General features: G+C 37.3%; 1 protein-coding gene across 1 annotated transcript in view; it reads right to left on the bottom strand.

Moving 5' to 3' along the window:
- Positions 1-689: 689 nt before the first annotated feature.
- Positions 690-21,355, bottom strand: part of snap91a (synaptosome associated protein 91a) — a 56,763-nt gene continuing 36,097 nt past the window's right edge. The window contains exons 9-29 of the mRNA XM_056475619.1: positions 19,715-19,776; positions 19,586-19,591; positions 18,928-18,940; positions 18,064-18,200; positions 17,895-17,977; positions 16,762-16,776; positions 15,979-16,152; positions 14,931-15,011; positions 12,626-12,877; positions 11,078-11,158; positions 10,783-10,851; positions 9,617-9,724; positions 7,545-7,616; positions 6,042-6,224; positions 3,839-4,063; positions 3,722-3,746; positions 3,031-3,124; positions 2,865-2,951; positions 2,668-2,778; positions 1,897-1,991; positions 690-1,291 (exon numbers count right to left, since the gene is read on the bottom strand). Coding sequence (XP_056331594.1) covers positions 1,905-1,991; positions 2,668-2,778; positions 2,865-2,951; positions 3,031-3,124; positions 3,722-3,746; positions 3,839-4,063; positions 6,042-6,224; positions 7,545-7,616; positions 9,617-9,724; positions 10,783-10,851; positions 11,078-11,158; positions 12,626-12,877; positions 14,931-15,011; positions 15,979-16,152; positions 16,762-16,776; positions 17,895-17,977; positions 18,064-18,200; positions 18,928-18,940; positions 19,586-19,591; positions 19,715-19,776 — 1,965 coding nt within the window. The 3' untranslated portion in view covers positions 690-1,291; positions 1,897-1,904. The remainder of the gene's footprint in view (positions 1,292-1,896; positions 1,992-2,667; positions 2,779-2,864; positions 2,952-3,030; positions 3,125-3,721; positions 3,747-3,838; positions 4,064-6,041; positions 6,225-7,544; positions 7,617-9,616; positions 9,725-10,782; positions 10,852-11,077; positions 11,159-12,625; positions 12,878-14,930; positions 15,012-15,978; positions 16,153-16,761; positions 16,777-17,894; positions 17,978-18,063; positions 18,201-18,927; positions 18,941-19,585; positions 19,592-19,714; positions 19,777-21,355) is intronic.

The raw sequence follows: 21,355 nt of genomic DNA, 5'->3' as shown, positions 1-21,355 counted from the left end.
TCTATGAAACCGACTTATTTTTTCAAACAAAATATCTCCTCCACACTCCATTTTGCTGTGCAAACTACAGTACCACCACTCACCAACAGAGGGAGCATGAATAAACCGTAACATGTAACAAACAAGGTTCAGGGTTCATATAATGTAGTATGAGAGGCTAAGACTGAGAACCAAACATGTGAACGGGGTCTTTTACAATTATACAAAATAACACTACATGTACAGTACCAGCTTCAATTTGGATTTCATACAAGCACAAGTAACTATAAGACTCAAATACAGCATTCCACTGACTACAACTGTGAAATCTTGGGGACTTTTTTCTTCATTTTTTTTACACGTTACCTGTTTAACAAGTCGCTGTACATATTTGTTATTTTAAGACACTGCAAAAGGCCTTTCTTAAAGATTTGTAGTGCTGAGATAAACTTTTGGAAAACATCGTATGAGAGCATGTAAGCAGTGATCTGACAAAATAAAAGTTCAAACTAAGGAAAACATTTTTGGCAAAACAACACCAGTTAAGAAACAAAAACGACATGTAATCACGAAAAGAGTTATCTAGGACAGAGGAACCTGGATATGTTAATCATTTATAGGTAATTATATATATATATATATATATATATATATATATATATATATATATATATATATATATATATATATATATATGTATGTATGTAAACAAACATGTCAAACCATGATGACAACAGCGTCTTATTTTCTGATTACCAGATTCACATCAATAAGTTGTCCACAGATAAAAATTTGAGCAGAGGAGAAATCTTTTCATCACTGAGGAGAATATACACAGATCACCTTCTGCAAATGATACATTGCACCAAAACTAACATACAACAGAAAGCGCTTGAAGATCCTGTTTAGAATCTCAGACCCACATAAGGGAAGAACACACACACACACGCACACGCACGCACATCATTCATTTCAGACTTAAATACTGGAAAATTTGACATACATATTCATCTTTTTTTAATCTTTCATTTTGATTTGTGTGTTTTTTAATCATTTTCTTGTTTCTTCAAAACAAAGGAGAACATTGAAATGAACACGTCTTCATTTTTAGGCTTGTTTTCTCTACGATTTACTTCACGTTTGTGCTACAACATGACACAGGAATGCTGGGTGGGGCAGAGTGGGTGGGGTTGTTTGAGCTGGGGGCAGGGTCGGGGCCGGTGGATACCCAGCTGCAGGCTCCTCGGGCGTCTGGGGTGTAAACAGACAGCAGACCTCTCTCACTGGAGCTCATTCTTTCAGAAAACAAATACTGTCAAACAAACAAAAAAAAACAGAAAAAATGTCACCTTACATCATGGGTCTCAAACTCGATTCCTGGACGGCCGCAGCCCTGCACAGTTTTGCTCCAACCCTATTCAATCACAGCTGATGCAACTAATCAAGGACTGTTTCTCAATATGCGTTCTTCTGCGATCTTGCGTCCTTGTGTAACGATTCAACCTCATCAACCTCCAAAGTTCAGTTCCAAAACTTAAGACCGCAAGAGCAGAGGACGTGTGAAAATTCCTGAATGTTTTCTTGGTATCGAGGATGGATCGATGCAGACTTGAGCACTGAACTCGCTATCGAACCCTTGAGCACCAGACGCGTTCTTCATTCTTGCGGTCTGCCGAGTTCCTTCTTCCGAGGTTACCTGGCAAAACCGGTCTTCATAAGAATGTAAGTCCGTGCGAAACAGCCAAGGTATTCAATAGTAGTCTTGAGCACCCTTGATTAGTTGGATCAGGTGTGTTTGATTAGGGTTGGAGCAAAACTGTGCAGAGCTGCGGCCCTCCAGGAATTAAGTTTGAGACCTATACCTTACATAGTCATTTAGTGGCTCATTTTAAAAAGTTACTAGGAACATAATGATACCTGGGATATTATAAGAAGTCCTTAATATTGAGATCTGCAAGAGGGTCCTTGGAGGGAGGTTTTTTGGGACTCTGGGCAGCTGGACCTGGAGACAACTGAGAAAGCAAAGTGTGCATGAGGAAGTGATGTAAAAATAATTTTGATCAAGAGTAAAAGACATTTACATTGTTACAAAAACATTACCATTTGCTTGGGCAAAACAGAGTTAGGGGTAGAGTTAGTGTAATTTGGTTTGGGGCTGGGCAGGGAATGTGGGATTCGGTTTGAGGATGGGAAGAGTAAGCTAAATTTGGTTTGAGATTGGGTGGAGTAGATAGATTTGGTTCGATTTAGGCAGAGTGGGCAGGACTTGTTTTGGGCTGAATAGAATGGTGTAAGATTTAGGACAGTGTGTGCATGATTTGTTATGGGATGGTGAAGAATGGGTGATCTTTGATTTGGAGCTGGGCAGTGTGAGCAAAATTTGATTTGGGGGAGAGTAGAGTGTTGTTATTTGGTTTGGTGCTGGTCATTTGGTTTGACATGGAGCAGGGTGAGTAAAATTGGTTTGGGGCTTGGCAGAGAGAGTGGAATTTGATTAGAGATGAGGCAGTTAGGGTGGAATTTGGTAAGGGGTTGTGTATAGTGTGTGGAATATTACTTGAGAAGGGGCATAGATGGTGGAATTTGATTTGAGATATGGCAGAGCAAGTTGAATTTGGATTAGTTGCAGGGAATCATTTTAGTGAGATTAACAATGTCCGTAAGTGCAATTTTGTGAATGTTCTTTACTGGTGCTCCAGGAGTTCCTGTTGCTGATGGCCCTGTAAATTGTGGTCTCATCATGGGCTGGCCCATCATCACAGGCTGGGGCATTATGGGAGCTCCTGCTGCTGCTGGGGGCTGAGTAAAATATCCATAAATCAGTGCTAATACTGGAAGTGTGAAATACTGAGACTCTTTTATCACTTTAGGAAGTGATTTCTCACCATGGTAAAGCCAGGCTGTGCCCCCATGGGTGGTGCCATTGCTCCAGGTGGAGCAGCAGCTCCTGGAGCTCCAGGGGCAGATCCAGACTAAAGATGATCGAAAACAAAATCTTGATAAGATCTCTAAAAACATTTGATATATGTTTGAGAAAGAAGCAATCTCTACCATCTGAGCACCAGGTGTGCCCCAGCTAGAAAGGGCGACCTGAGGGGTCCAGTTAGCTCCTCCTGTCAGCTTTTTCTCATTCCACTGGTTGTCCCTGTCAAACACAAATAGTTGTCAGCTGATATGTGTAAACCTTGATGCTGGATTCATAAATACAGCTCCAGAGCCACACAAAGTAAACAAGATTAAATTGTGATGCAAATGAAAGGGAATCAATCAAGCTGTCCTAACAGTCCAAATGAATTACAGTTCAAGCTGAGTAATTCTCATCTGTGAATAGACATTATGGATAAGGGACAAGATTAATAGGTGTTTTGAAACAACATGGTAGGAAGAAGAATAATACTAGAAAATACTGACTTGGTGATATTTAGATTTTCTGAAATAAATATTGTGATATAAAATATATGGGCATTACAGTAGTTTTATATTTACACTAGAATAACAATATACACTCAAAAAACTGCAATTACTTCTTGTCCAAATTACGTAGTTAAAATGAGTTGAAACAACCCAATTCTTAAGTTTTATTAGAACAACTTAATTGTTTTATGTTCAAACCACTTAAATTTGTAAAAGCGATTAAGTTTTATAAAAATTAATCGATTTTTGTTAATCGATTAGTGTGGAACCCAGCATTTTTTACAGTGCATTGTGCAGTACAATGCACGGCAACTAATTCCAAACTTACTTTTTCTGGCTTCCAACTCCCAAATCTACAAGACAGAAAGGCACAAGACAAGTCTGAGCCAGATTTTATGTGTACAATAACCTTTTCATACTCACTTAAACATTATTCCACACTTACTTCCCACCAAATTGGCAAGTGAAGAGTCCAAGTCTCCTCCGATTGGTTTGACTGGTGCGGGTGCCATTGTTGGTGCCATTGCTGGTGCCATGGCTGGAGCCATTGTTGGTCCAGCAGTGGGCACAAGTCCAGGTACCAGCTGAGGGCTCGCTGCAGCCATGGGGGTCCCGCCTGTGCTCTGAGGTGTTATGGCTGGCATCAGAAGGTCTCCTAATCCATCAAACACTGGAGTTGGCACAGAAAAAATTGGGTTACTATGGGGTCTATTGACCCTACACTGCATAAAATAATTTTCTTACTCAGAATTTTGTCTTGTTTCTAGTCCAAATATCTAAAAATTCTTAAATCAAGAAGAATTTTCTAGGCAAGCAAAACATAATGTCTTGTTTTCAAAAATAATATGCCAATATAAAGTGAGTTTTTCCTTAAAACTAACAAAATAATCTGTCAATAGGGTAAGCAAATAATCTTGTTTTTCCTTTTGACTTAAGATTATTTTTCTTACCCTATTGGCAGATTATTTTTCTTGTTTTAAGGAAAAACTCACTTCATTTTGGCATTTTATTTCTTTAAACAGGACAATATGTTTTGCTTGTCTAGAAAATTCTTCTTGATGTAAGAAGTTTTAGATATTTGGACTAGAAACAAGACAAAAAAATCTAGTTAAGAAAATATTTTTTTTGCAGTGTAAACCTTTGGAATAGTAGTCTATTTATAAGAAAAATAATATTTGAGATCCACACACTCATCAGTCACAAGGTATTTCAAATCTAGGGGTGTTTACTATTGTACATGCATTGGGAACCTGAAAACTGGCAACACAAATCCGCACTGTTTTTATACACAGGATATTCATAGCATTAAATGGATGCATTCTGTCATGCACTTAAAAAACACACCCATACTGCAGCGCCAACTGTACCGACTCACACGAGCACAACTAAAACCAAAACTTTAACCTAAATGTTTATTTGGTGCAGAAGTCTGGCATTAAGCAGTTTTTATCTTAAAATTACTTCCTGCTAGTAAATTAAATCATGTTTATGATTAAAAAAAAAACATGAAAAGACTTTTGTAAATTGTTACCTTGAAAAAAAAAAGTGTGATTTTGTTTTCTTTTTATTATTAAAACATTATTAAGGCATTCTAATATACAAAAAATTACTTTTATCCCCATTTTAGACATTTTAAAAATGGCATTAATATCTGAAAACTTGTCTTGCTTTATCCTAAAACAAGATCCAATCCACTTTTTACCAATGTAAACTTCTTTTATGAAAAAAAATATTTCGGTACAGACCCAACAACGTTAACACAAGTATTAATTTCATTCAGATGCAGTAATGCACAAGATCTTGAACATGGCAAGCAAGCAAAAAATGCACAGAGAGGTCAAAGGGGTAAAGAGTGTGCAGTTGAAGTACAAACAGAACTTTAAGGCCCTGAAATACTGGAATCAAGTATGAATTAAGTGTAATGACAAATAACAAAATCAGGCCAAAACAAATGTTTAATTTTAGTTTGTTTCAGATGATCTAAACAGCTTCCCAAAAAAACTGGAAAAATTTTGAAAATTTGTTCAGCTGGTAAACAACTTTAAACTCCAATTGGTTTGTGGTGATTATGTAGTAGGTACTAGGTACTGTAGGCATAGCTGTGAGGCTCTTCCTTCATAGACATAAAACATTTCTCCAGTTCATATCTCAATGGGCTGAGGTCAGAGTAAATCAGGGCCTTCACACCTCCCAAACCCACCAGTAAAAATGGATAAAAAAAAACAATGCATGCAGCAAAGCCCTGAGTTTCTCTCCCCAACTCACCAATCGCAGAGCAGGAGCAAGCAATGAGCCAGATCAGAGTGCAAAGACAGAGTTATCAGAAACGAGAGAGAGAAGATGACAGAAGAATGGGACAGATGATAAAGTAGTGAATTATAGCAAGAGAGAGAGAGAACACAAAATGAAATGGAAAAGGAGAAAAAAAGCAGAGGGAGAATGCATTTTATAAGCCCTGCCACATCTTCTGTATTATTTAAGAAGGTGAGCAGATACAGAAGTGCTCATGCAGGAGGAAAGTGTGCCGAGAAGCAAGCTTGAATACGCCACGCTGCTTTCAAGGGAAACTGAAAACAGTTATGTCAAGTTGGTCTTTAATTATTCAGGTTTATATTGAGGATAATTATCTGTTGAATTTGAATTCTTACCTGAAGCATCAAAGCCACCAGAGGGTGCAGTGGTGGAATTAGTGCTGTCGACCGCCACTGGTGTGGAGGATACTGGTGAAGAGCCAAACGCATCAAAACCTGACTCCAGCAGATCCGCTGGGGCTGAGGATGGCACTGCTGCTGGAGTTGGGGTAACTGTGGGGGCTACTGGTGAAATTAAACCTGCAGACATCAACGGATCAAGACCAGTTCACACCAGGAAAGGGAACTACATTACTATTCACATCTGTGTGTGAAATCGTGCTTCTTATTAGCATACATCTGTTATATTGTCTGCTGCATTAAATGCTCTTGCTCTTGAAAGCAAGATGGATCCTAATTGGCTGTCAATGTTTTATTACTCATAAGCTGGCAAAAAATTATTCTGCAAGTCATTCCAATTGTTTCTTAGTGTCATTAGTCTTAATAGTTGTGAGATGGACTGCCATTCTTTCAGGTTCATAATATATTTTTAATGTATTGTTATTATTGTTATCATCCTTTGTTTGAATGGGCTTTAAAATAATGAATCTTCCTTATAGCTTTGTTATACTTACAAAATTAAAAGAATTTAATCAAATATGTATTTATATAGCGCATTTATCATCATGAGGAGGGGGGGTTTCTCCACACCACCACCAATGTGCAGCATCCACTTGGATAATGTGACGCCAGCCACAGGACAACGGCGCCAGTGCGCTCACCACACACCAGCTACTGGTGGAGTGGAGAGACAGTAATACAGCCATTTCGATGGATGGGAGGCCATGATGGTTGAGGGTCGATGAAGGGTATTTGACAAGGACACTTCAACTCTTTACAAGACGTGCTATGGGATTTTTAATGACCACAGAGAGTCAGGACCTCAGTTTAAAGGTCTCATCTGAAAGATGCGCTCACTGACAGTATAGTGTCCCCTTCACTTTACTGGGGCATTAGGACTCACACAGATCACAAGCTGAGCGCCCACTTCCAACAGCAACCTAGTTTTCCCATGTGGTGTCCCATCCGGATACTGACCAGGCTCAGCCCTGCTTAGCTTCAGTGAGTAACCAGTTTTGGGCTGCAGTATGATATGGCTGTGGCCAAAAATGTTGTAATAGTTTATGACAATTCAATGGTAAATTCAACATGTGGTGTTTTTTCAACTAATTTGAAAATAGATAGTTTTCATTTAATGTACAGTAAGATCACTGATGATATGGGAAGTTATTTTAGAGTTATCTGAATACTTTAAAAACAAAGAAATAAACATTCTTTACTAATTTTATTGTCAGCAAAGAATTAAAGTTAAAAGTTGAGCTGAAAAAGAACAATTACTTTAAAGTTATCTTAACACCAACATCAATAACAACAACAATAAAAAATATTATCAATATTTAGTAAAACCTCAAATATAATGCAATCATATGTGTGTCCTTTACTGCACAAAGAGAATAGTATTTAAGTAATTTAACCAAAAAGTGTTGGAGTTATTCCCCTATCAGGACATGTGGCCCATACCTCCAAGCAGGTCACCTGACGGAGCTCCGGGAGCAGCGGACTGGGACTCTGCAGTAGTGTCCCCAAATGTGTCTGTCCCAGAGATAAACGTCACACAGCGCAGCATGAAGGAGGAGAAGCATTAGTCAGCCTTAAAGCTGCATAAACACTGAGAGAAGGGCAGATGGAGAGAGTGAGCCGAGATCCTGCAACATGCAGCACACTCTCACATACACACAGACACTGACACATTCATTTACATTCTGCATTTCTTTCTACACTTAAAATGTACACATGACGCCACAGCATGCGAATACAGTAAACTCAAACACTGAACAAAATGTCAAAAAAACAACAACTACATTTTATAACTGCAAAACTGGGTGCATACTTACCAGTTCATAAATTGACATGTCTATAAACTAAAAGGGGTCATAGCGCAATCTAAATTCCCTTGATCTTTTGATAAATGAGAGGCCTCTGTTATATAACAACATCTGGTCAGTTTCAGAACTCAAAACTTAATGGTTAGTCTAAAAACAGCATATATTGAAGCCAATTTGCCTAAACTGCAGGTTATGGACTGTGCCACTTTGTTATATAGCAGTGTTGCTAAACTCCGCCTCCTGTTTCAGAATGCATACACTTAAACTCCGTCTCCTGTTTCTATACAGCTATCTGTTTAGCCCTGCCCTCCAATTCAAACTGTATTAGATAAGTAACAAGACAGGCAAACAATAAAATATTACCAAGACAACAAGATTCTGTGCAGTGCCATCGTCTTTGTGTTGCCTTCTTTCTGATCCCAACATTAGAAAAAATTGGGCGACCTTTATTTTCAATAAAGTTTCAGACCATGCCATTAATAACTTGTTTCTTTGTTTATTTCACAGCAGATTCATTAATAAAAAATTCACTATTTGATGCAAGACTATCAAAAGACGGTGTTATGCCAACGACACTGGATCTGAGAGTAATGTCACAAAACACAAGTATGAGTAACTGTTTTTATCCATTTTCAGTGTAAAGCTACGGTCACACTGGACTTTTCTCCCCATAGACTTCCATTCATACGCACGCGAATGCGTCAGGCCGAAAACGCAAGGTCATGTGTCAAGTTTCGCAGGTCGCTGCAGTGCAAAGTTAAAGCTTGGTAAACTCTGACCTGGGAAATCACATCATGTGATGGTGTGAGACCAATCGAGGATCAAAACGTGATCTCTCTGGACAGAAATGTAAAACATGGAGCAATCGCTTGCTTTTTTAAAAGTCTAATCACCTTGTTTAATCCTGCCCCTTTTCCCAGTGCCGCGCGACAGAATTTCGCATGCTCAAACTCTAAGCTGTGACCGCAGCTTAACCCCGCCGGTCCTGCATCACCCAACCCGCTCCCGCTCCAAACTGGTGACTTTTGGCATGGGAGTCGGTTGCTCTAACAAGGAGACTAAAGATCATGGCCTCTAGCGTCTGTCGTTAAAGCTCCTTTAGAGGTGAGAGGAGTGAGGTTTACCTGCACAGCGTATCACTTGCTGGCCTCTGCTACATCAATATCGCTTTGTCTGTTATTACTGTATATAATGTTTGCTTTGTATGGAGTGTTTGTGCTTTTTTAACCTAAATCCCTGCAGTGTACATTTGTGAAGGATGTAGGTTATCAAACATGCTGAAGTTTACATCGATGGACACGCATCTTTCCTGTCGCAATAATCTTATAAGAAAAATTCAAAAGTTGAACATTTTTAACTAATCATGCCGCTGTGTGTTTCATGTACAATATGACGCTTCTGTTTAAACAGTGTTCCAATGAGGGAGGTTCAAACAGGACAGAAAATAGCCTAATACTTATAACATATGATGCTATTTGATGTAAAAACTTTTTTAACATTATATGTCAGATGTCAGAGATTAGAACAAATAAAACACGCAGTTCATGACCTCTTTCAACAAGTTTAGCAGAAATGTTGTGCAACAGATGGAAAGAAATGATTATGATTCACTACATTATTCTGCAGGGGAAGGCTTTGAATATGACAATCTCTAAGTTCATGCACTTCTTTCAGATGAGTGTTTTGTATGGGGGAGTTTAGACCCACCAAGGAGGTCCAGCACAGGTCCAGGCTCAGCTTTAGGAGGAGAGACAGGAGCAGCTGGAGCTGCTAGTGCAGGAACCACTGGAGCAACAGCCGGAGCAACAAATGAGTCTAAATGAGAAAGAGAGAGAATGTGACTGCTGGAATTAGCAGTTTTATTTTATTTCATGGAGTCAGAGTTTGATGGGCAACTTGTAGTAATCACAATATGGTTTAGTAGTAATAACGATAATAATTATAATATACTCGTCAACATCTGTTTTTCTTGTCATCTTTAGTAGTTTATTGTCTTTCTATTTCTTTCTTTCTGTTATTAAAATTATGTATAAAATGTATAATTTATTTCTACACAGTAAAACCCAAAAATTTAAGGTAACTGAAACCATTTGAGTAAACCGATTGCAACAAACCATTTAAGTTTAAAATCTAATCCTAATGAGTACTGTGAACTTAATCCATTTGAGTAAACAAACCAACTGAGTATTGTAAAACCTAATGAGTAAAGGCAACTCAAACCATTTGAGAAAACCGATTGCAACAAACCATTTAAGTTCAAAATCTAATCCTAATGAGTACTGTGAACTTACTCCATTTGAGTAAACAAACCAACTGAGTATTGTAAAACCTAATGAGTTAAGGCAACTTAACTGGTTTGTAGCAATCAGTTTTCTCAAATGGTTTGAGTTAAAAAACTAATCTATATGAGTATTGTGAACTTACTCCATTTAAGCTTGTAATGAGGTATTTAATTAACTCATTACCTTCAACACTGTGTTCAAAACTTTTCAAATGAGTAAGATTAACTTTAAGTCAATTTTGAGTTAACTACACTCATTTCATTTAATAAAGTTGACTGTTGGGGTTTACAGTGTAATAATTACATTATTATTGTGTGGTGATGATTATTACTACTACTCCTACTACTTCTATTTCTACTTCCACTAATACTACTACTAAAAAAATACTACTACAAAGTATTAGTGGAATATTTTTTTATTAATACTATAAATATATTATATATATGGTTATTACTAACAATAATAATAATAAAGTAATAATTTACTTTAATTTATAAAATAAAGAGATAATTTATGTATTAATTATAAATGACAATATAATAATTAATTGTAAAAATGCTAAGTGAAGAGAGTCAATCATTAGTTACTCACCAGACAAGAGATCTCCAGTCACATTGGTTTCAGGTAAAGGTGAGGGTCCGCGTGAAACAGCAGGAAGATCTTCCGGACCAGAGCAAAGCCAGAAGAAATAAAGGAGTAAGTGTAAGACAAGAGAAATCAGAAACACAGCAAGGACACAGAGTTGTGCTCAAACATGCACAAAGGTCACGTTCCACTATGAGGACAAACCAAGACGGAGAGGGCCAAAAAACAGGTGAAAACAAAGATGAGACTACAGTTGAAGAGACGAGACGTTGAACAGAAGAACAGGGATCAGCTTCTGTACCTGCACCAAACAGGTCTACGCTAGGTGTGCTTGCTTTGGGCTCTGTGGACGAGCTTTGCTCAGGCATTGAATCAAACATATCTATAAACAAGGACACACAGATGCATTACGCTTCTATTCAGTGCACAACATGACAGCTCAAGAGAGGAGGAAACAACATTTAGACAAGAAAACATTTAGTTTTACTTGTGTTTTTTTCCTCCATAATCAGTATGAACAGGTAGTACAAAAGACTATTCAGTTAATGTCAGAGCAAACTACAGCATTCAGATTGTGTGAAAAAAGCCAGAAAATGATTGCGGGACAAACTGCAGTAACTGCAAATCCTGGATTTTGAAAGATTGCAGTGCAATTTTTTAGAGGTCAAATGTGAATCAGTGACATTGACCACCTCTCTTGATAAGCAATTCTATATATTTGTAACTTTTTTATACATAATAACTGATATTTTTAAAATAGTGTAAAATTTACACTCACTGGCCACTTTATTAGGTACACCTGCCTATCTGCTTGCTAATTTTATACTGATCTACTGGGATTTTCACGCACAACCATCTCTAGGGTTTACAGAGAATGGTCAAAAAATAGAAAATATCCAGTGAGTGGTGGTTCTACAATTCACACAGGCTCACCAAAATTTGACAATTAAAGATTGGAAAAACGTTGCCTGGTCTGATGAGTCTCAATTTTCTGCTGCAACATTCGGATGGTAGGGTCAGAATTTGGCATCAACAACATGAAAACATGGATCCATCCTGCCTTGTATCAATGGTTCAGGCTAGCGGTGGTGGTGTAATGTGTAAGGTTTTTTCTTGGCACACTTTGGGCCCATAAGTACCAATTGAGCATCGTGTCAACGCCACAGCCTACTTGAGTATTTATGACCACAGTGTACCCATCTTTTGATGGGTACTTCAAGCAGGATATGGAAACCATGTCATAAAGCAGCCAAATCTACAGCAACTGCATGATGCTATCATGTCAATATGGACCAAAATCTTTGAGGAATATTTCCAGTACCTTGTTGAATCTATGCTACGAAGGATTAAGGCAGTTCTATAGGCAAAAGTGGGTCCAACACGGTACTAGTAAAGTGTACCTAATAAAGTGGCCAGTGAGTGTACCTACCATTCAAAAATTTTGTCAATTTAAAAATAAATGATTGAATAAATAAAGTTCAAAAACATCAGTTTTAAAATAGAAGCATGTTTGTGTATTATTATTAATTTGATGTAAATTTAAAATTAAAGATGACAATAAATACTAACAAAAACTAAATTATATTATAATATAGTAATTTATGACAAAAATCATGCTAGATTTGTATACATGTATATTTATGTTCTGATCACTTTTCAGCACTGAAAGGTGGTTAAGCTCACAATTCACAAACCAGAATGACCAAAAAAAATAAAAAAAAAAGAACTCTAAATGAGAGGAATCAAACAAAGAGCATCTTAATAATGTTGGGGAACTAGCTTAGCAAGTTAATATCATCATAATGCAGATTAAAGCAAGACAAAAGCAGAACTGCAGCGGAGACATTACCACTAAACAGGTCTAGTGTTGGCGGGGCCGCGGGCTCAGCTGTAGCGGATGCGGTGGTGGTGGAGGTGGTTGTGGTGGTGTTGGTGGCAGGAGAGAGGGTTTCAGGGGCCTCTGTTGGTGAGATAACCGGCTCGGCACTGGTAGGGGACACTGCGGCTGCGGCTGCGACACTGACACTCTCTACCGGCTTCATGGCAAAGAGGTCCAGCTCTGGGGCAATACTGGCACTACCCTCGGACGGAGCCCAGGGGTCTTTATTGGGGAGGAGTGGGGGGTGAAAATGGAATGGGGAAGGTTTGTTAAATAACAAACACTGCAAACAAAAAAAGAAAACTGAAAAGCATATAACTTCAGGAGAGCTGAAGTCCAGGAAAAAAAGAGGAGATGGATTTTACCTTACAAAAGCTGATTTTAAGACATCATTAACTGTAGTACTGCAACCACAGGACTGATTAAAAAGCAGTTAAAACTAGTGATGCACCAAAATGAAACTGACACCAAGAATTCAGGATTCATTTGGTTGAAAACATTTTTTCCCTGTAGCTAACAAACACAAAATAGACATTAAATGGTTTTCCTGAGAGGAAAAAAGTGCCATTATGGGACATATTCTTTACAAACAGCAATAATATGAGATATTTCAATATATTGTTCTTTAGCATTCATTAAATCTTCTGATTTTTATTCATGTTTATTTAATGCTTTGAATAGTAATCAGTAGTAGTGCTAAAATCAGCAAATGATCTGTCATGCCATATAAAAGCTAAATTCTTTGCATTTTGTGATGAAATTGGCAAAATTTGAAAATGAAAACATTGTTTCATATTAAAATAGCAATGCACAGTTTATTGTTATTACTGAATGTTTTCATAAACAGAAGCCACACAGACTCAGAGAAGATCTAACAACCTATATCAATATCACTTAGAGTACAGAAATCAATATCGCCACCCAGCCCTGCTTTATTATGCTAAAGCTACTAACGCTAAACAGCCCAATTGTGCCAGTGGAAAATGCTAATTAAACATTGATGTTCAAAACCAAAACTGTTGATTTTAGATTAACATTTTGGTGCATCCCCAGTTAAACATATTAAATGGTTTATTTTGAATGTTTTAATCAAACTGTTTTTATATCTGTATCTTTTTTGTGTGACGAGCTTTGAGAATTAAGTTTATTTAAAAATAATTATTATTATTTTAAATAAACCTTCTTGAAAAGAAAATTCTGTTTCGTATAGTTATACAGTACATACCCCTCCGGATGCTTGCTGTCTATAGATATACCATTAGCAATGTAAATACCAAATTTCAGGCAAACAAAACAAGGACGTACAGTCTGTGAAAGCAGAGCTCAGTTAATGTTACCATAAAAGCACATATCAAGTAAGATTAGAAACAACCTTAACACAATATGACTCTTTAGCTGCAGTTCTTTAATACAATTAGTAGGCGTCAGCTTCAAAGTTTATGAAAAGTAAAGTTAGGTTAGATTATAATGAATAGGTTATACCGAAAACCATAAGCTGTAAGTCAGATTAATTTGTGTGGCTGAATTTTTAGTGAAGTTAACATGCAGAAAGTAAAGGCAAAAATCATTTTCTTATGCAATTTTGTTTTGTTGCATCTAAACATCTTTAAAAAATCTTGAGAAGCATTAATACCTGTCATCAGACCATATATCTAGAATTTGATATATTGTACATCTTTAAAAATATAAATTCTTCAAATCTACACTTTAAAATATTCTGTTTATCTGTATTTACTAGATTTATTATATATGGGTTATTATATATGGGTAGAATGCTTATCAATTGTGCTTGACTGGTGTTTTATTTTATGTCCTGTTGTAATATTTTAAGGATGTGTGTGTATTTCTACCATACAACAAGACAAAAAAATAATGATGAAAATGATTTTCTGCTTCATACGAAAACAAATTGTCAATTGTGCCTGCAAGGAACATTGTACATACTCGGGCAGGTCATGATCAAATGAACTCGCTGTAATGTGGGCAAAAGCAGGGTTTCAAAACTGAAGCAAAGCAAATTAAGAACTGCTTTGCTTGCACTCTCTCCCATACACACACACACACACACACACACACACACACACACACACATAAAAAGACTGCTGACCATAATGGCTACTGGCTTTCATGTTTTCATTCAACCATGCATCCACTTAAATACCTTATATAACCTATATATACTGTATAGTATTCATCCACATACATTCACATCCAACATACACAGATAAATAAAGAGCAGGGTGCTAAAGGATCTTGTGTATGGATGAACACCCACCAGATCCAGCACATGCATCGGCAGCAGCAGCTGGAGCCAAACCCTCACTCGGACCATCGCCAGGAGAGGGCGCAAACGCATCTGGACCAAACCAAAACCAGACCAACACAACCCAGCAGAGAAAAAGAAACAGGGGGATGAAGAGGCAAAGATTTCAATGTAAGTGGTTACAGGTGAACAGAAACACTCTATACAACCCAACCAGTCTGGGTTATATACAGTTCATTTCAATGTGTCCACAAACACTGAGGAGAATGAGCCTGTCAATGCCAGCAGGACCAACAATAGTGTTTGGCTTTGAGAGTATGGCTGCTAACTAATGCTGGGTAATGTTGAATATTGTGGTTTTTAACACTGTAAAACCCATCAAGACTCATCATTGTGATACTGAGGAAGAAAAACAAGCTTGGGGTGTTTTAATGTAATAAATGTTGATTTAATTAGAGCAATATTAAATCAACAGACTTCACAGCGGTGCAAAACAAAGTGTATGACTAATTAATATTGTACTTGATAGAAGTGAACTATTTCTGTGCAAGGCAGCCATCACCTTTGATTCAAGCTGGACTGATGTTTCCTGCCATTGACCTTGTATCATCAAGATAAGTTCACACTGAAATGTCTGCTTTAAGAACCGTAATTACTGAAAAGCATCCATGCTAGCAAGCTTATCTCAAGCTAATCCTTAGCAATATTCTGTCATTTTCTCACTTTGGTTAATCATTTATGCTTGAATTGATCCCATTTGATTGAACTAATTAGCTTTAACTTACATAACATGCTACATGTTAGAAAATACACAAAAGCAGAGCTACTTAAATATCTTAATAATTCAAAATATGTACTTAAATCATCAATTATTGACAGGTTGTACCCATACCTTGCTTAAGTGTCAAAATGTGCCATCAACTTCAAAGAAGTGACTTCAAACAAAACCAATAACCATTCATTTACCCAAAGTAACCATTTTCCAAGTAGTTTTTTACAAAACAATTAAACAATTTATGGAATTTTCCCTGATGGTGAACCTTGAGAGGGCCTGACTGACCTCCAAACAGATCCATATCTGAGGTGGTGGCAGCGGAGGCAGGCACTGGCAGTGAGGCAGCGGCTGGGGCAGAGATGGCATCAGCTGCTGGTTCAGTAGCAGCGGCTGCAGAGGCAGATTCAGCCTCAGAGAGCGTCGCTTCAGCGCTAGCAGAGGCAGGAGCGGCCAGAGAGTCTGCAGCCACAGCATTCAGAAAGAAAGAGGAACAACAAAGAGAGAGAGAGAGAGAGAGAGAGAGAGAGAGAGAGAGGCCAGAAGAGATGCAGACAGAATGAAGGAAGCTCAAGAGGAGAGGCTTTAGCAAAATGACTGAAGAAGCTACAGCTGGATTAAAAAAAAATGAAGATTTCAACAACAAAATGCTTGTGGAGATTGTCCGTTCAAAGTTTAAACAATTTTAAAAAGTTTAAAGTTTTTAAGTGGACAAATGTTAGATTTCAATGAGTTTTGCATTCTCAAAAAGTATGTTGTTACCCTAAAAAACTTTGCATTTATTGGCAAAAGATTTGGATTCTACAATGAACGCAATGACTGAATTCTATGAAATATAGTTTTACCTCCCATCTAATATTATTTTCATCACTAAAGTTTTCCATCAAACCTTGGTGTTTTTCTGAAGGAATGCTACAGTTTTGCAAGTGAATGAGCAAAACAAAACAGGCAGGTATAAAAAGATTTATTTAAATTTTGAGATTTTTGGATTTGGATATGACCCCTTTTTAGGGCTTGCAAACTGGATTAGCATGTTCAAGTGTATGGATGCAAAAGATCCTCTCTACTCACCACCACCAAGCAGATCTGAAACCAAAGCCGAAAAATACCCAGGAAGAAATGGAGTGTCATGAGGAAGAAAAGAAAAACAGTGTTTTAGCGGTAAACAGATGTTTGATTTCTCTACAGAAGCAGCAGCTCCCACTTGGAGATTTTTTTCTTTTAAAGCAATTGCAGCTTACAACTGGGGCTTGATCAGCTTGGGCAAAACAGCGGAGAGGAAAGGACACGTCCCATTAGTCTGTCATTATAACTCATTAGAGAGCACAGTCAATATACATACTCCCCTAATTGGCCTAATGTTGGTAGAAAAATGGTTCTTGCAGTGCTGCCCAATGGATCAACCAATAAATTATGATGACAAGGATCATAAACACATTGATAACAACCTAAAGCCAAATACTGTGTGTACAGTGTGTGTGTATGCTTAGATCTTCATTCATTAATTTTCCTTCAGCTTAGTCCCCTTATTTTACAGATTGAACTGTCAACTATTCCGGCATATGTTTTACGTAGTGGTGCCTTTCCAGCCGCAACCCAGTACTGGGAAACACCATACACTCTCATTCACACACACTCATACACTACGGTCAATTTAGTTCATTCAATTCACCTATAGTGTATGTCTTTGGACTGTGGGGGAAACCAGAGCATCTGGAGGAAACCCACACAAGCAGAAGTAGTACATGCAAACTCTACAAAGAAAGCCAGGACTGGAACCAGCAACCTTCTTGCTGTCAGGTGACAGTGCTAACCACTGAGCCACTGTACCACCCTGCAAAGATCTTTACCAAAGCAAAGTGACTTTGTTTGGTCTCTAAAAAGTGTGATCAACACCAAACTGTTCGTCATCTAAATTCAAATTTTAAATGCAGCAAAGCTATTTTTATTTTAGAAGTTCATTAGACATTCACAGTTTCATTGCGTTTCGCTTCATCATCTGAGGTGCAAGTAATTTATTATATAAGAAAAAAGGCTCACAGTGGCTTCTCCTGCAGCAGCAAATTACATTTCCACTTCCACTTTGGAATCATTGGATAGAAACGGTTCTTTATTTGTAAATGTTTCATGCTATATCCTAGTTTTGCGCAAGTTTATTTAGCATCTTTCGATTGATCCTGCAGAATCAAATGACCTCAGCTTACCTCCCCATGATGCAGTGGGAGCCGCTGAAGCACCTGCAGTCGGAGCCAACAGATCAAAATCCACCAGATCATTAAAGCCGCTGCTGTAGAGGGAAGAAGACAACAGAGAGTGATACATATACAGAAAACTCTTGCTTTTATGCGCATATTATTCAATTGTGTAACATACTTGATGGTGTTTTTGGCCGGCGCTGCTTTTGTAGGCTCTGTTGCTGCAGGCTCAGTAACTGCAGCCGCTGCAGCGGTGGGCTCTGCGCTTTTTGCAGGGGTACCAGCAGGTGTGCCATTATTTGTTGGAGATCCTTTCTATATGTGAAATGATGCACTTACCATTAATTTTTTATACAATGGCATGGATACAGGCTCATAACAGTGTGTAGTATTATATAAATTCTATTTGCTACCATTTAAATGTTTAGGAGCGGAAATTAGTATTTTAGCATTTAGAAATTACCATTTAATTGATCAAATACTGACAGTAAAGACTAGAATTAAATAAATAAGACTAACTCTGTTTTTTTGAACTGTGTATTCATCAAGCATCGTGCAATAATCTTTTCTCTGTAATTTGGATGAATTTAAATACGATATGTAGCCTAAAGCAGGTCGCACACCAGAAGCGCCGCTGGCCGCCGCGACACGGCGCACACATGACAGTTAAAAGTATCACACATCAGACGCGCACATTTGCATGAAATTTAACATGATATTTATTAAACTAATTAGATGGCGCTCTGTGGCGCGGCAGGAATATGAACAGTGTCCTGAGTCGTGGCTGGGCGGCGCCGACAGCCGCCGAATTGCGGCGCCGGTGTGTGTACCCTGATAGAAACCTATGTTTTGAAATTCTGAAATGAATGGTGCCCTGCGTGGCACTACGCAGCGCGCCGCCACGCGGCACTTCTGGTGTATAACCCCCTTTAGAAGAATACACTTGAAAAAATATATAAATAAAAAATAAATAAATTCTTACCAACCCAAAACTTGAATGAATAAAAATCAACATAAAAAACTGTAGTTTCACATTACTCACCTTAGTTGGTGACCTGGTGGTGGAAAAAGAAAAAGAGTATGAATGACATTTGAAATAACTGAGAAATGATCATACTTCAAAGTTAAATGCTGAAATTATTATAATTCATGGCATGAGGAATAGTTTTCAAACAGCAAGCAGGCATTATGCAATAACTAAAAACAAATCACTACTGTACAGCAACTCTTTTCAAGGTTTTCTAGAAAGTATAAACAATCCAAAGTATAAATCTAAGTTATACAATTTCAAATTATTATTTACAATTCATTTAATATCCACATCTGGCATGCACTGGGAAACATGAGGTATTTGGTTACAGTACAAGTCGCATGACACTGAAATGAAAAGAACCTAAAATTGATCAATTCATATTGAACAATCAATCAATTCTGGGCTGCCACTGTTATTATGTTAAGTTCAGTCTGGTTCAGTGTGTGCAGAGTGAACTTAATAATAAAACTTGACCAAAAAGAATCCATTCTATAGAAAGAGGGAACACGTCAGCATTTTAAAATGCTGAAAATGAAAACCAAAAGTTCAACCATCAGTCTATAGAACTGCGAACACCACAAAGATGGCAAAACCACCATTACAGTACAAAAATATAATCATGTTCACATACAAGTGAATTCTGACAAACGTTATGTGAAATACTTACTCATCACTGTTAAAATAAGGAAAGGAGGAACAATATTACTTTTAATAATAAAAGTAGACATTTATTAGCAGTAGACAACAGAGACTTCATTTAATACCCAATGCTATTTAATAGATTTTAACAACTTACACTTTTTTCCCCTCGAGCGTGTTAAGATGTGTCTCCAGAGATTCCAGAAGACTCTCAGGGGCCTACAAAGTCACAAAACCATGCATTGTTAAAGTGACCTACCAATGAGGACACAATGTTTCAGACTGAAGACAAGCTGCTCATATTAAATGAAGACATCTAGAGGACAAAATAGATTAGAAAATCACTCTAAGAGAGTCTATATGAAAAACAACTATTGTGCAATAAATGTAAATATGTATCAGTTCATTATTAGTAACACTTTAGACTTTAGAGAACACCTATTTACTAAAAAGTGTGTTTTATCTTAATAAACTCCTACTCTTTATTGTTGTAGTAGTTATGTTTAGATATGAGGTATGGAGATTAAACAGTCAAAATGACGGCCGTGTATTAAAATGTGCTTTTTAAAGTACTAATGGACAGCTAAACATGCTAGTAATAAAATGGTATGAATATTCTCTAATACAAAGTGTTACCAACTCATTTAAGTAAGGTTTTTAGAGAGTTCAAGTAAGGTTTTTAGAGAGTTTTTAGAGAGCCCACAATGCACTGCAGCAAGCTCACTCATGCATTCAGGCACAACAGAGAGATTCAGAGCACATTATTGGTTAGACATGCCACATTATCGCAGGTGGATGTACCTCATGGGTAAAAAAAATGTCATGCAGTTACAGCTAAATATAGGCCAAACAAATCAAATATACTCAAAATTATGGACAAATTAAAAAGACCATTTGAAAATTCTCTCACAATAATATTCTTGCATAAACAGTGACATCTATCTCCCTGATTTTAGCCCAATATTGGTTTATATTTGGCTGATTGATTTGGTTCGATATTAGTATTAAAAATAAATCTGTTAGCCAGTTAGTGCATCTGACATATCAGAATCATGTTCTCTAAAAGATCAATATAGTGTGTGATAATTCACACAGTAATTCCTGCAGTGGCAGTTAAACCAATCCTTCAGGGCAATTACACCAGGGTCCTATCAGACAGATTAGTGGCTCTGAGAATTGGGAATTGAGCTGAATTGCTGGTCAAAAACATTACACAAAACCTCAGGCGAACCCTCAACATTTCTCATCTCTTCTTCCCATTCTCTTGGTTTTATACACACGCTTACACACTCATAATGAAGATTAATTTGCATACAAGTAGTTCATTAATAACCCTGTGCTCATGCCATGTAGATAACAGTGACCCTTGAATAGTTGATTTAATATAAATGTGTGCAGTTAAATCCTATAAAATACTCTAGTGTCTTTTTAGCTTGCTTGAGAAATGCTTGTTGAGACTCAAATGCTTAACAGAGTGATATAAAACATTCTAATTGCAGTGAGAGTGGAGAGAGTTGCATCAAGTCTGAGATTAATGAATAGAAACAGGCAATTTTTCATTTAAACTCCTATTTCATCCTTCAGATCATCATAAAGAGTTTGCAATTTAACAATTATGTTTGGTGATACTGCAACATGCACAAATGCTCATGCAAACATCTATGATTTATCAACTTGCAAAATGCAGGTATCAATTTACTTGAAGAGATAGTTCACCCAAAACTGAAATTTCTGTCAACGTTTACTCACCTTTTAATGTTCACAAACCTTTTTGAGTTGTTAAACACAAAATAAGCTA

This window comes from Danio aesculapii, chromosome 16 (genome assembly GCF_903798145.1).
Source record: "Danio aesculapii chromosome 16, fDanAes4.1, whole genome shotgun sequence".
Taxonomy (NCBI): domain Eukaryota; kingdom Metazoa; phylum Chordata; class Actinopteri; order Cypriniformes; family Danionidae; genus Danio; species Danio aesculapii.
This window is presented reverse-complemented; position numbering and strand designations above follow the sequence as displayed.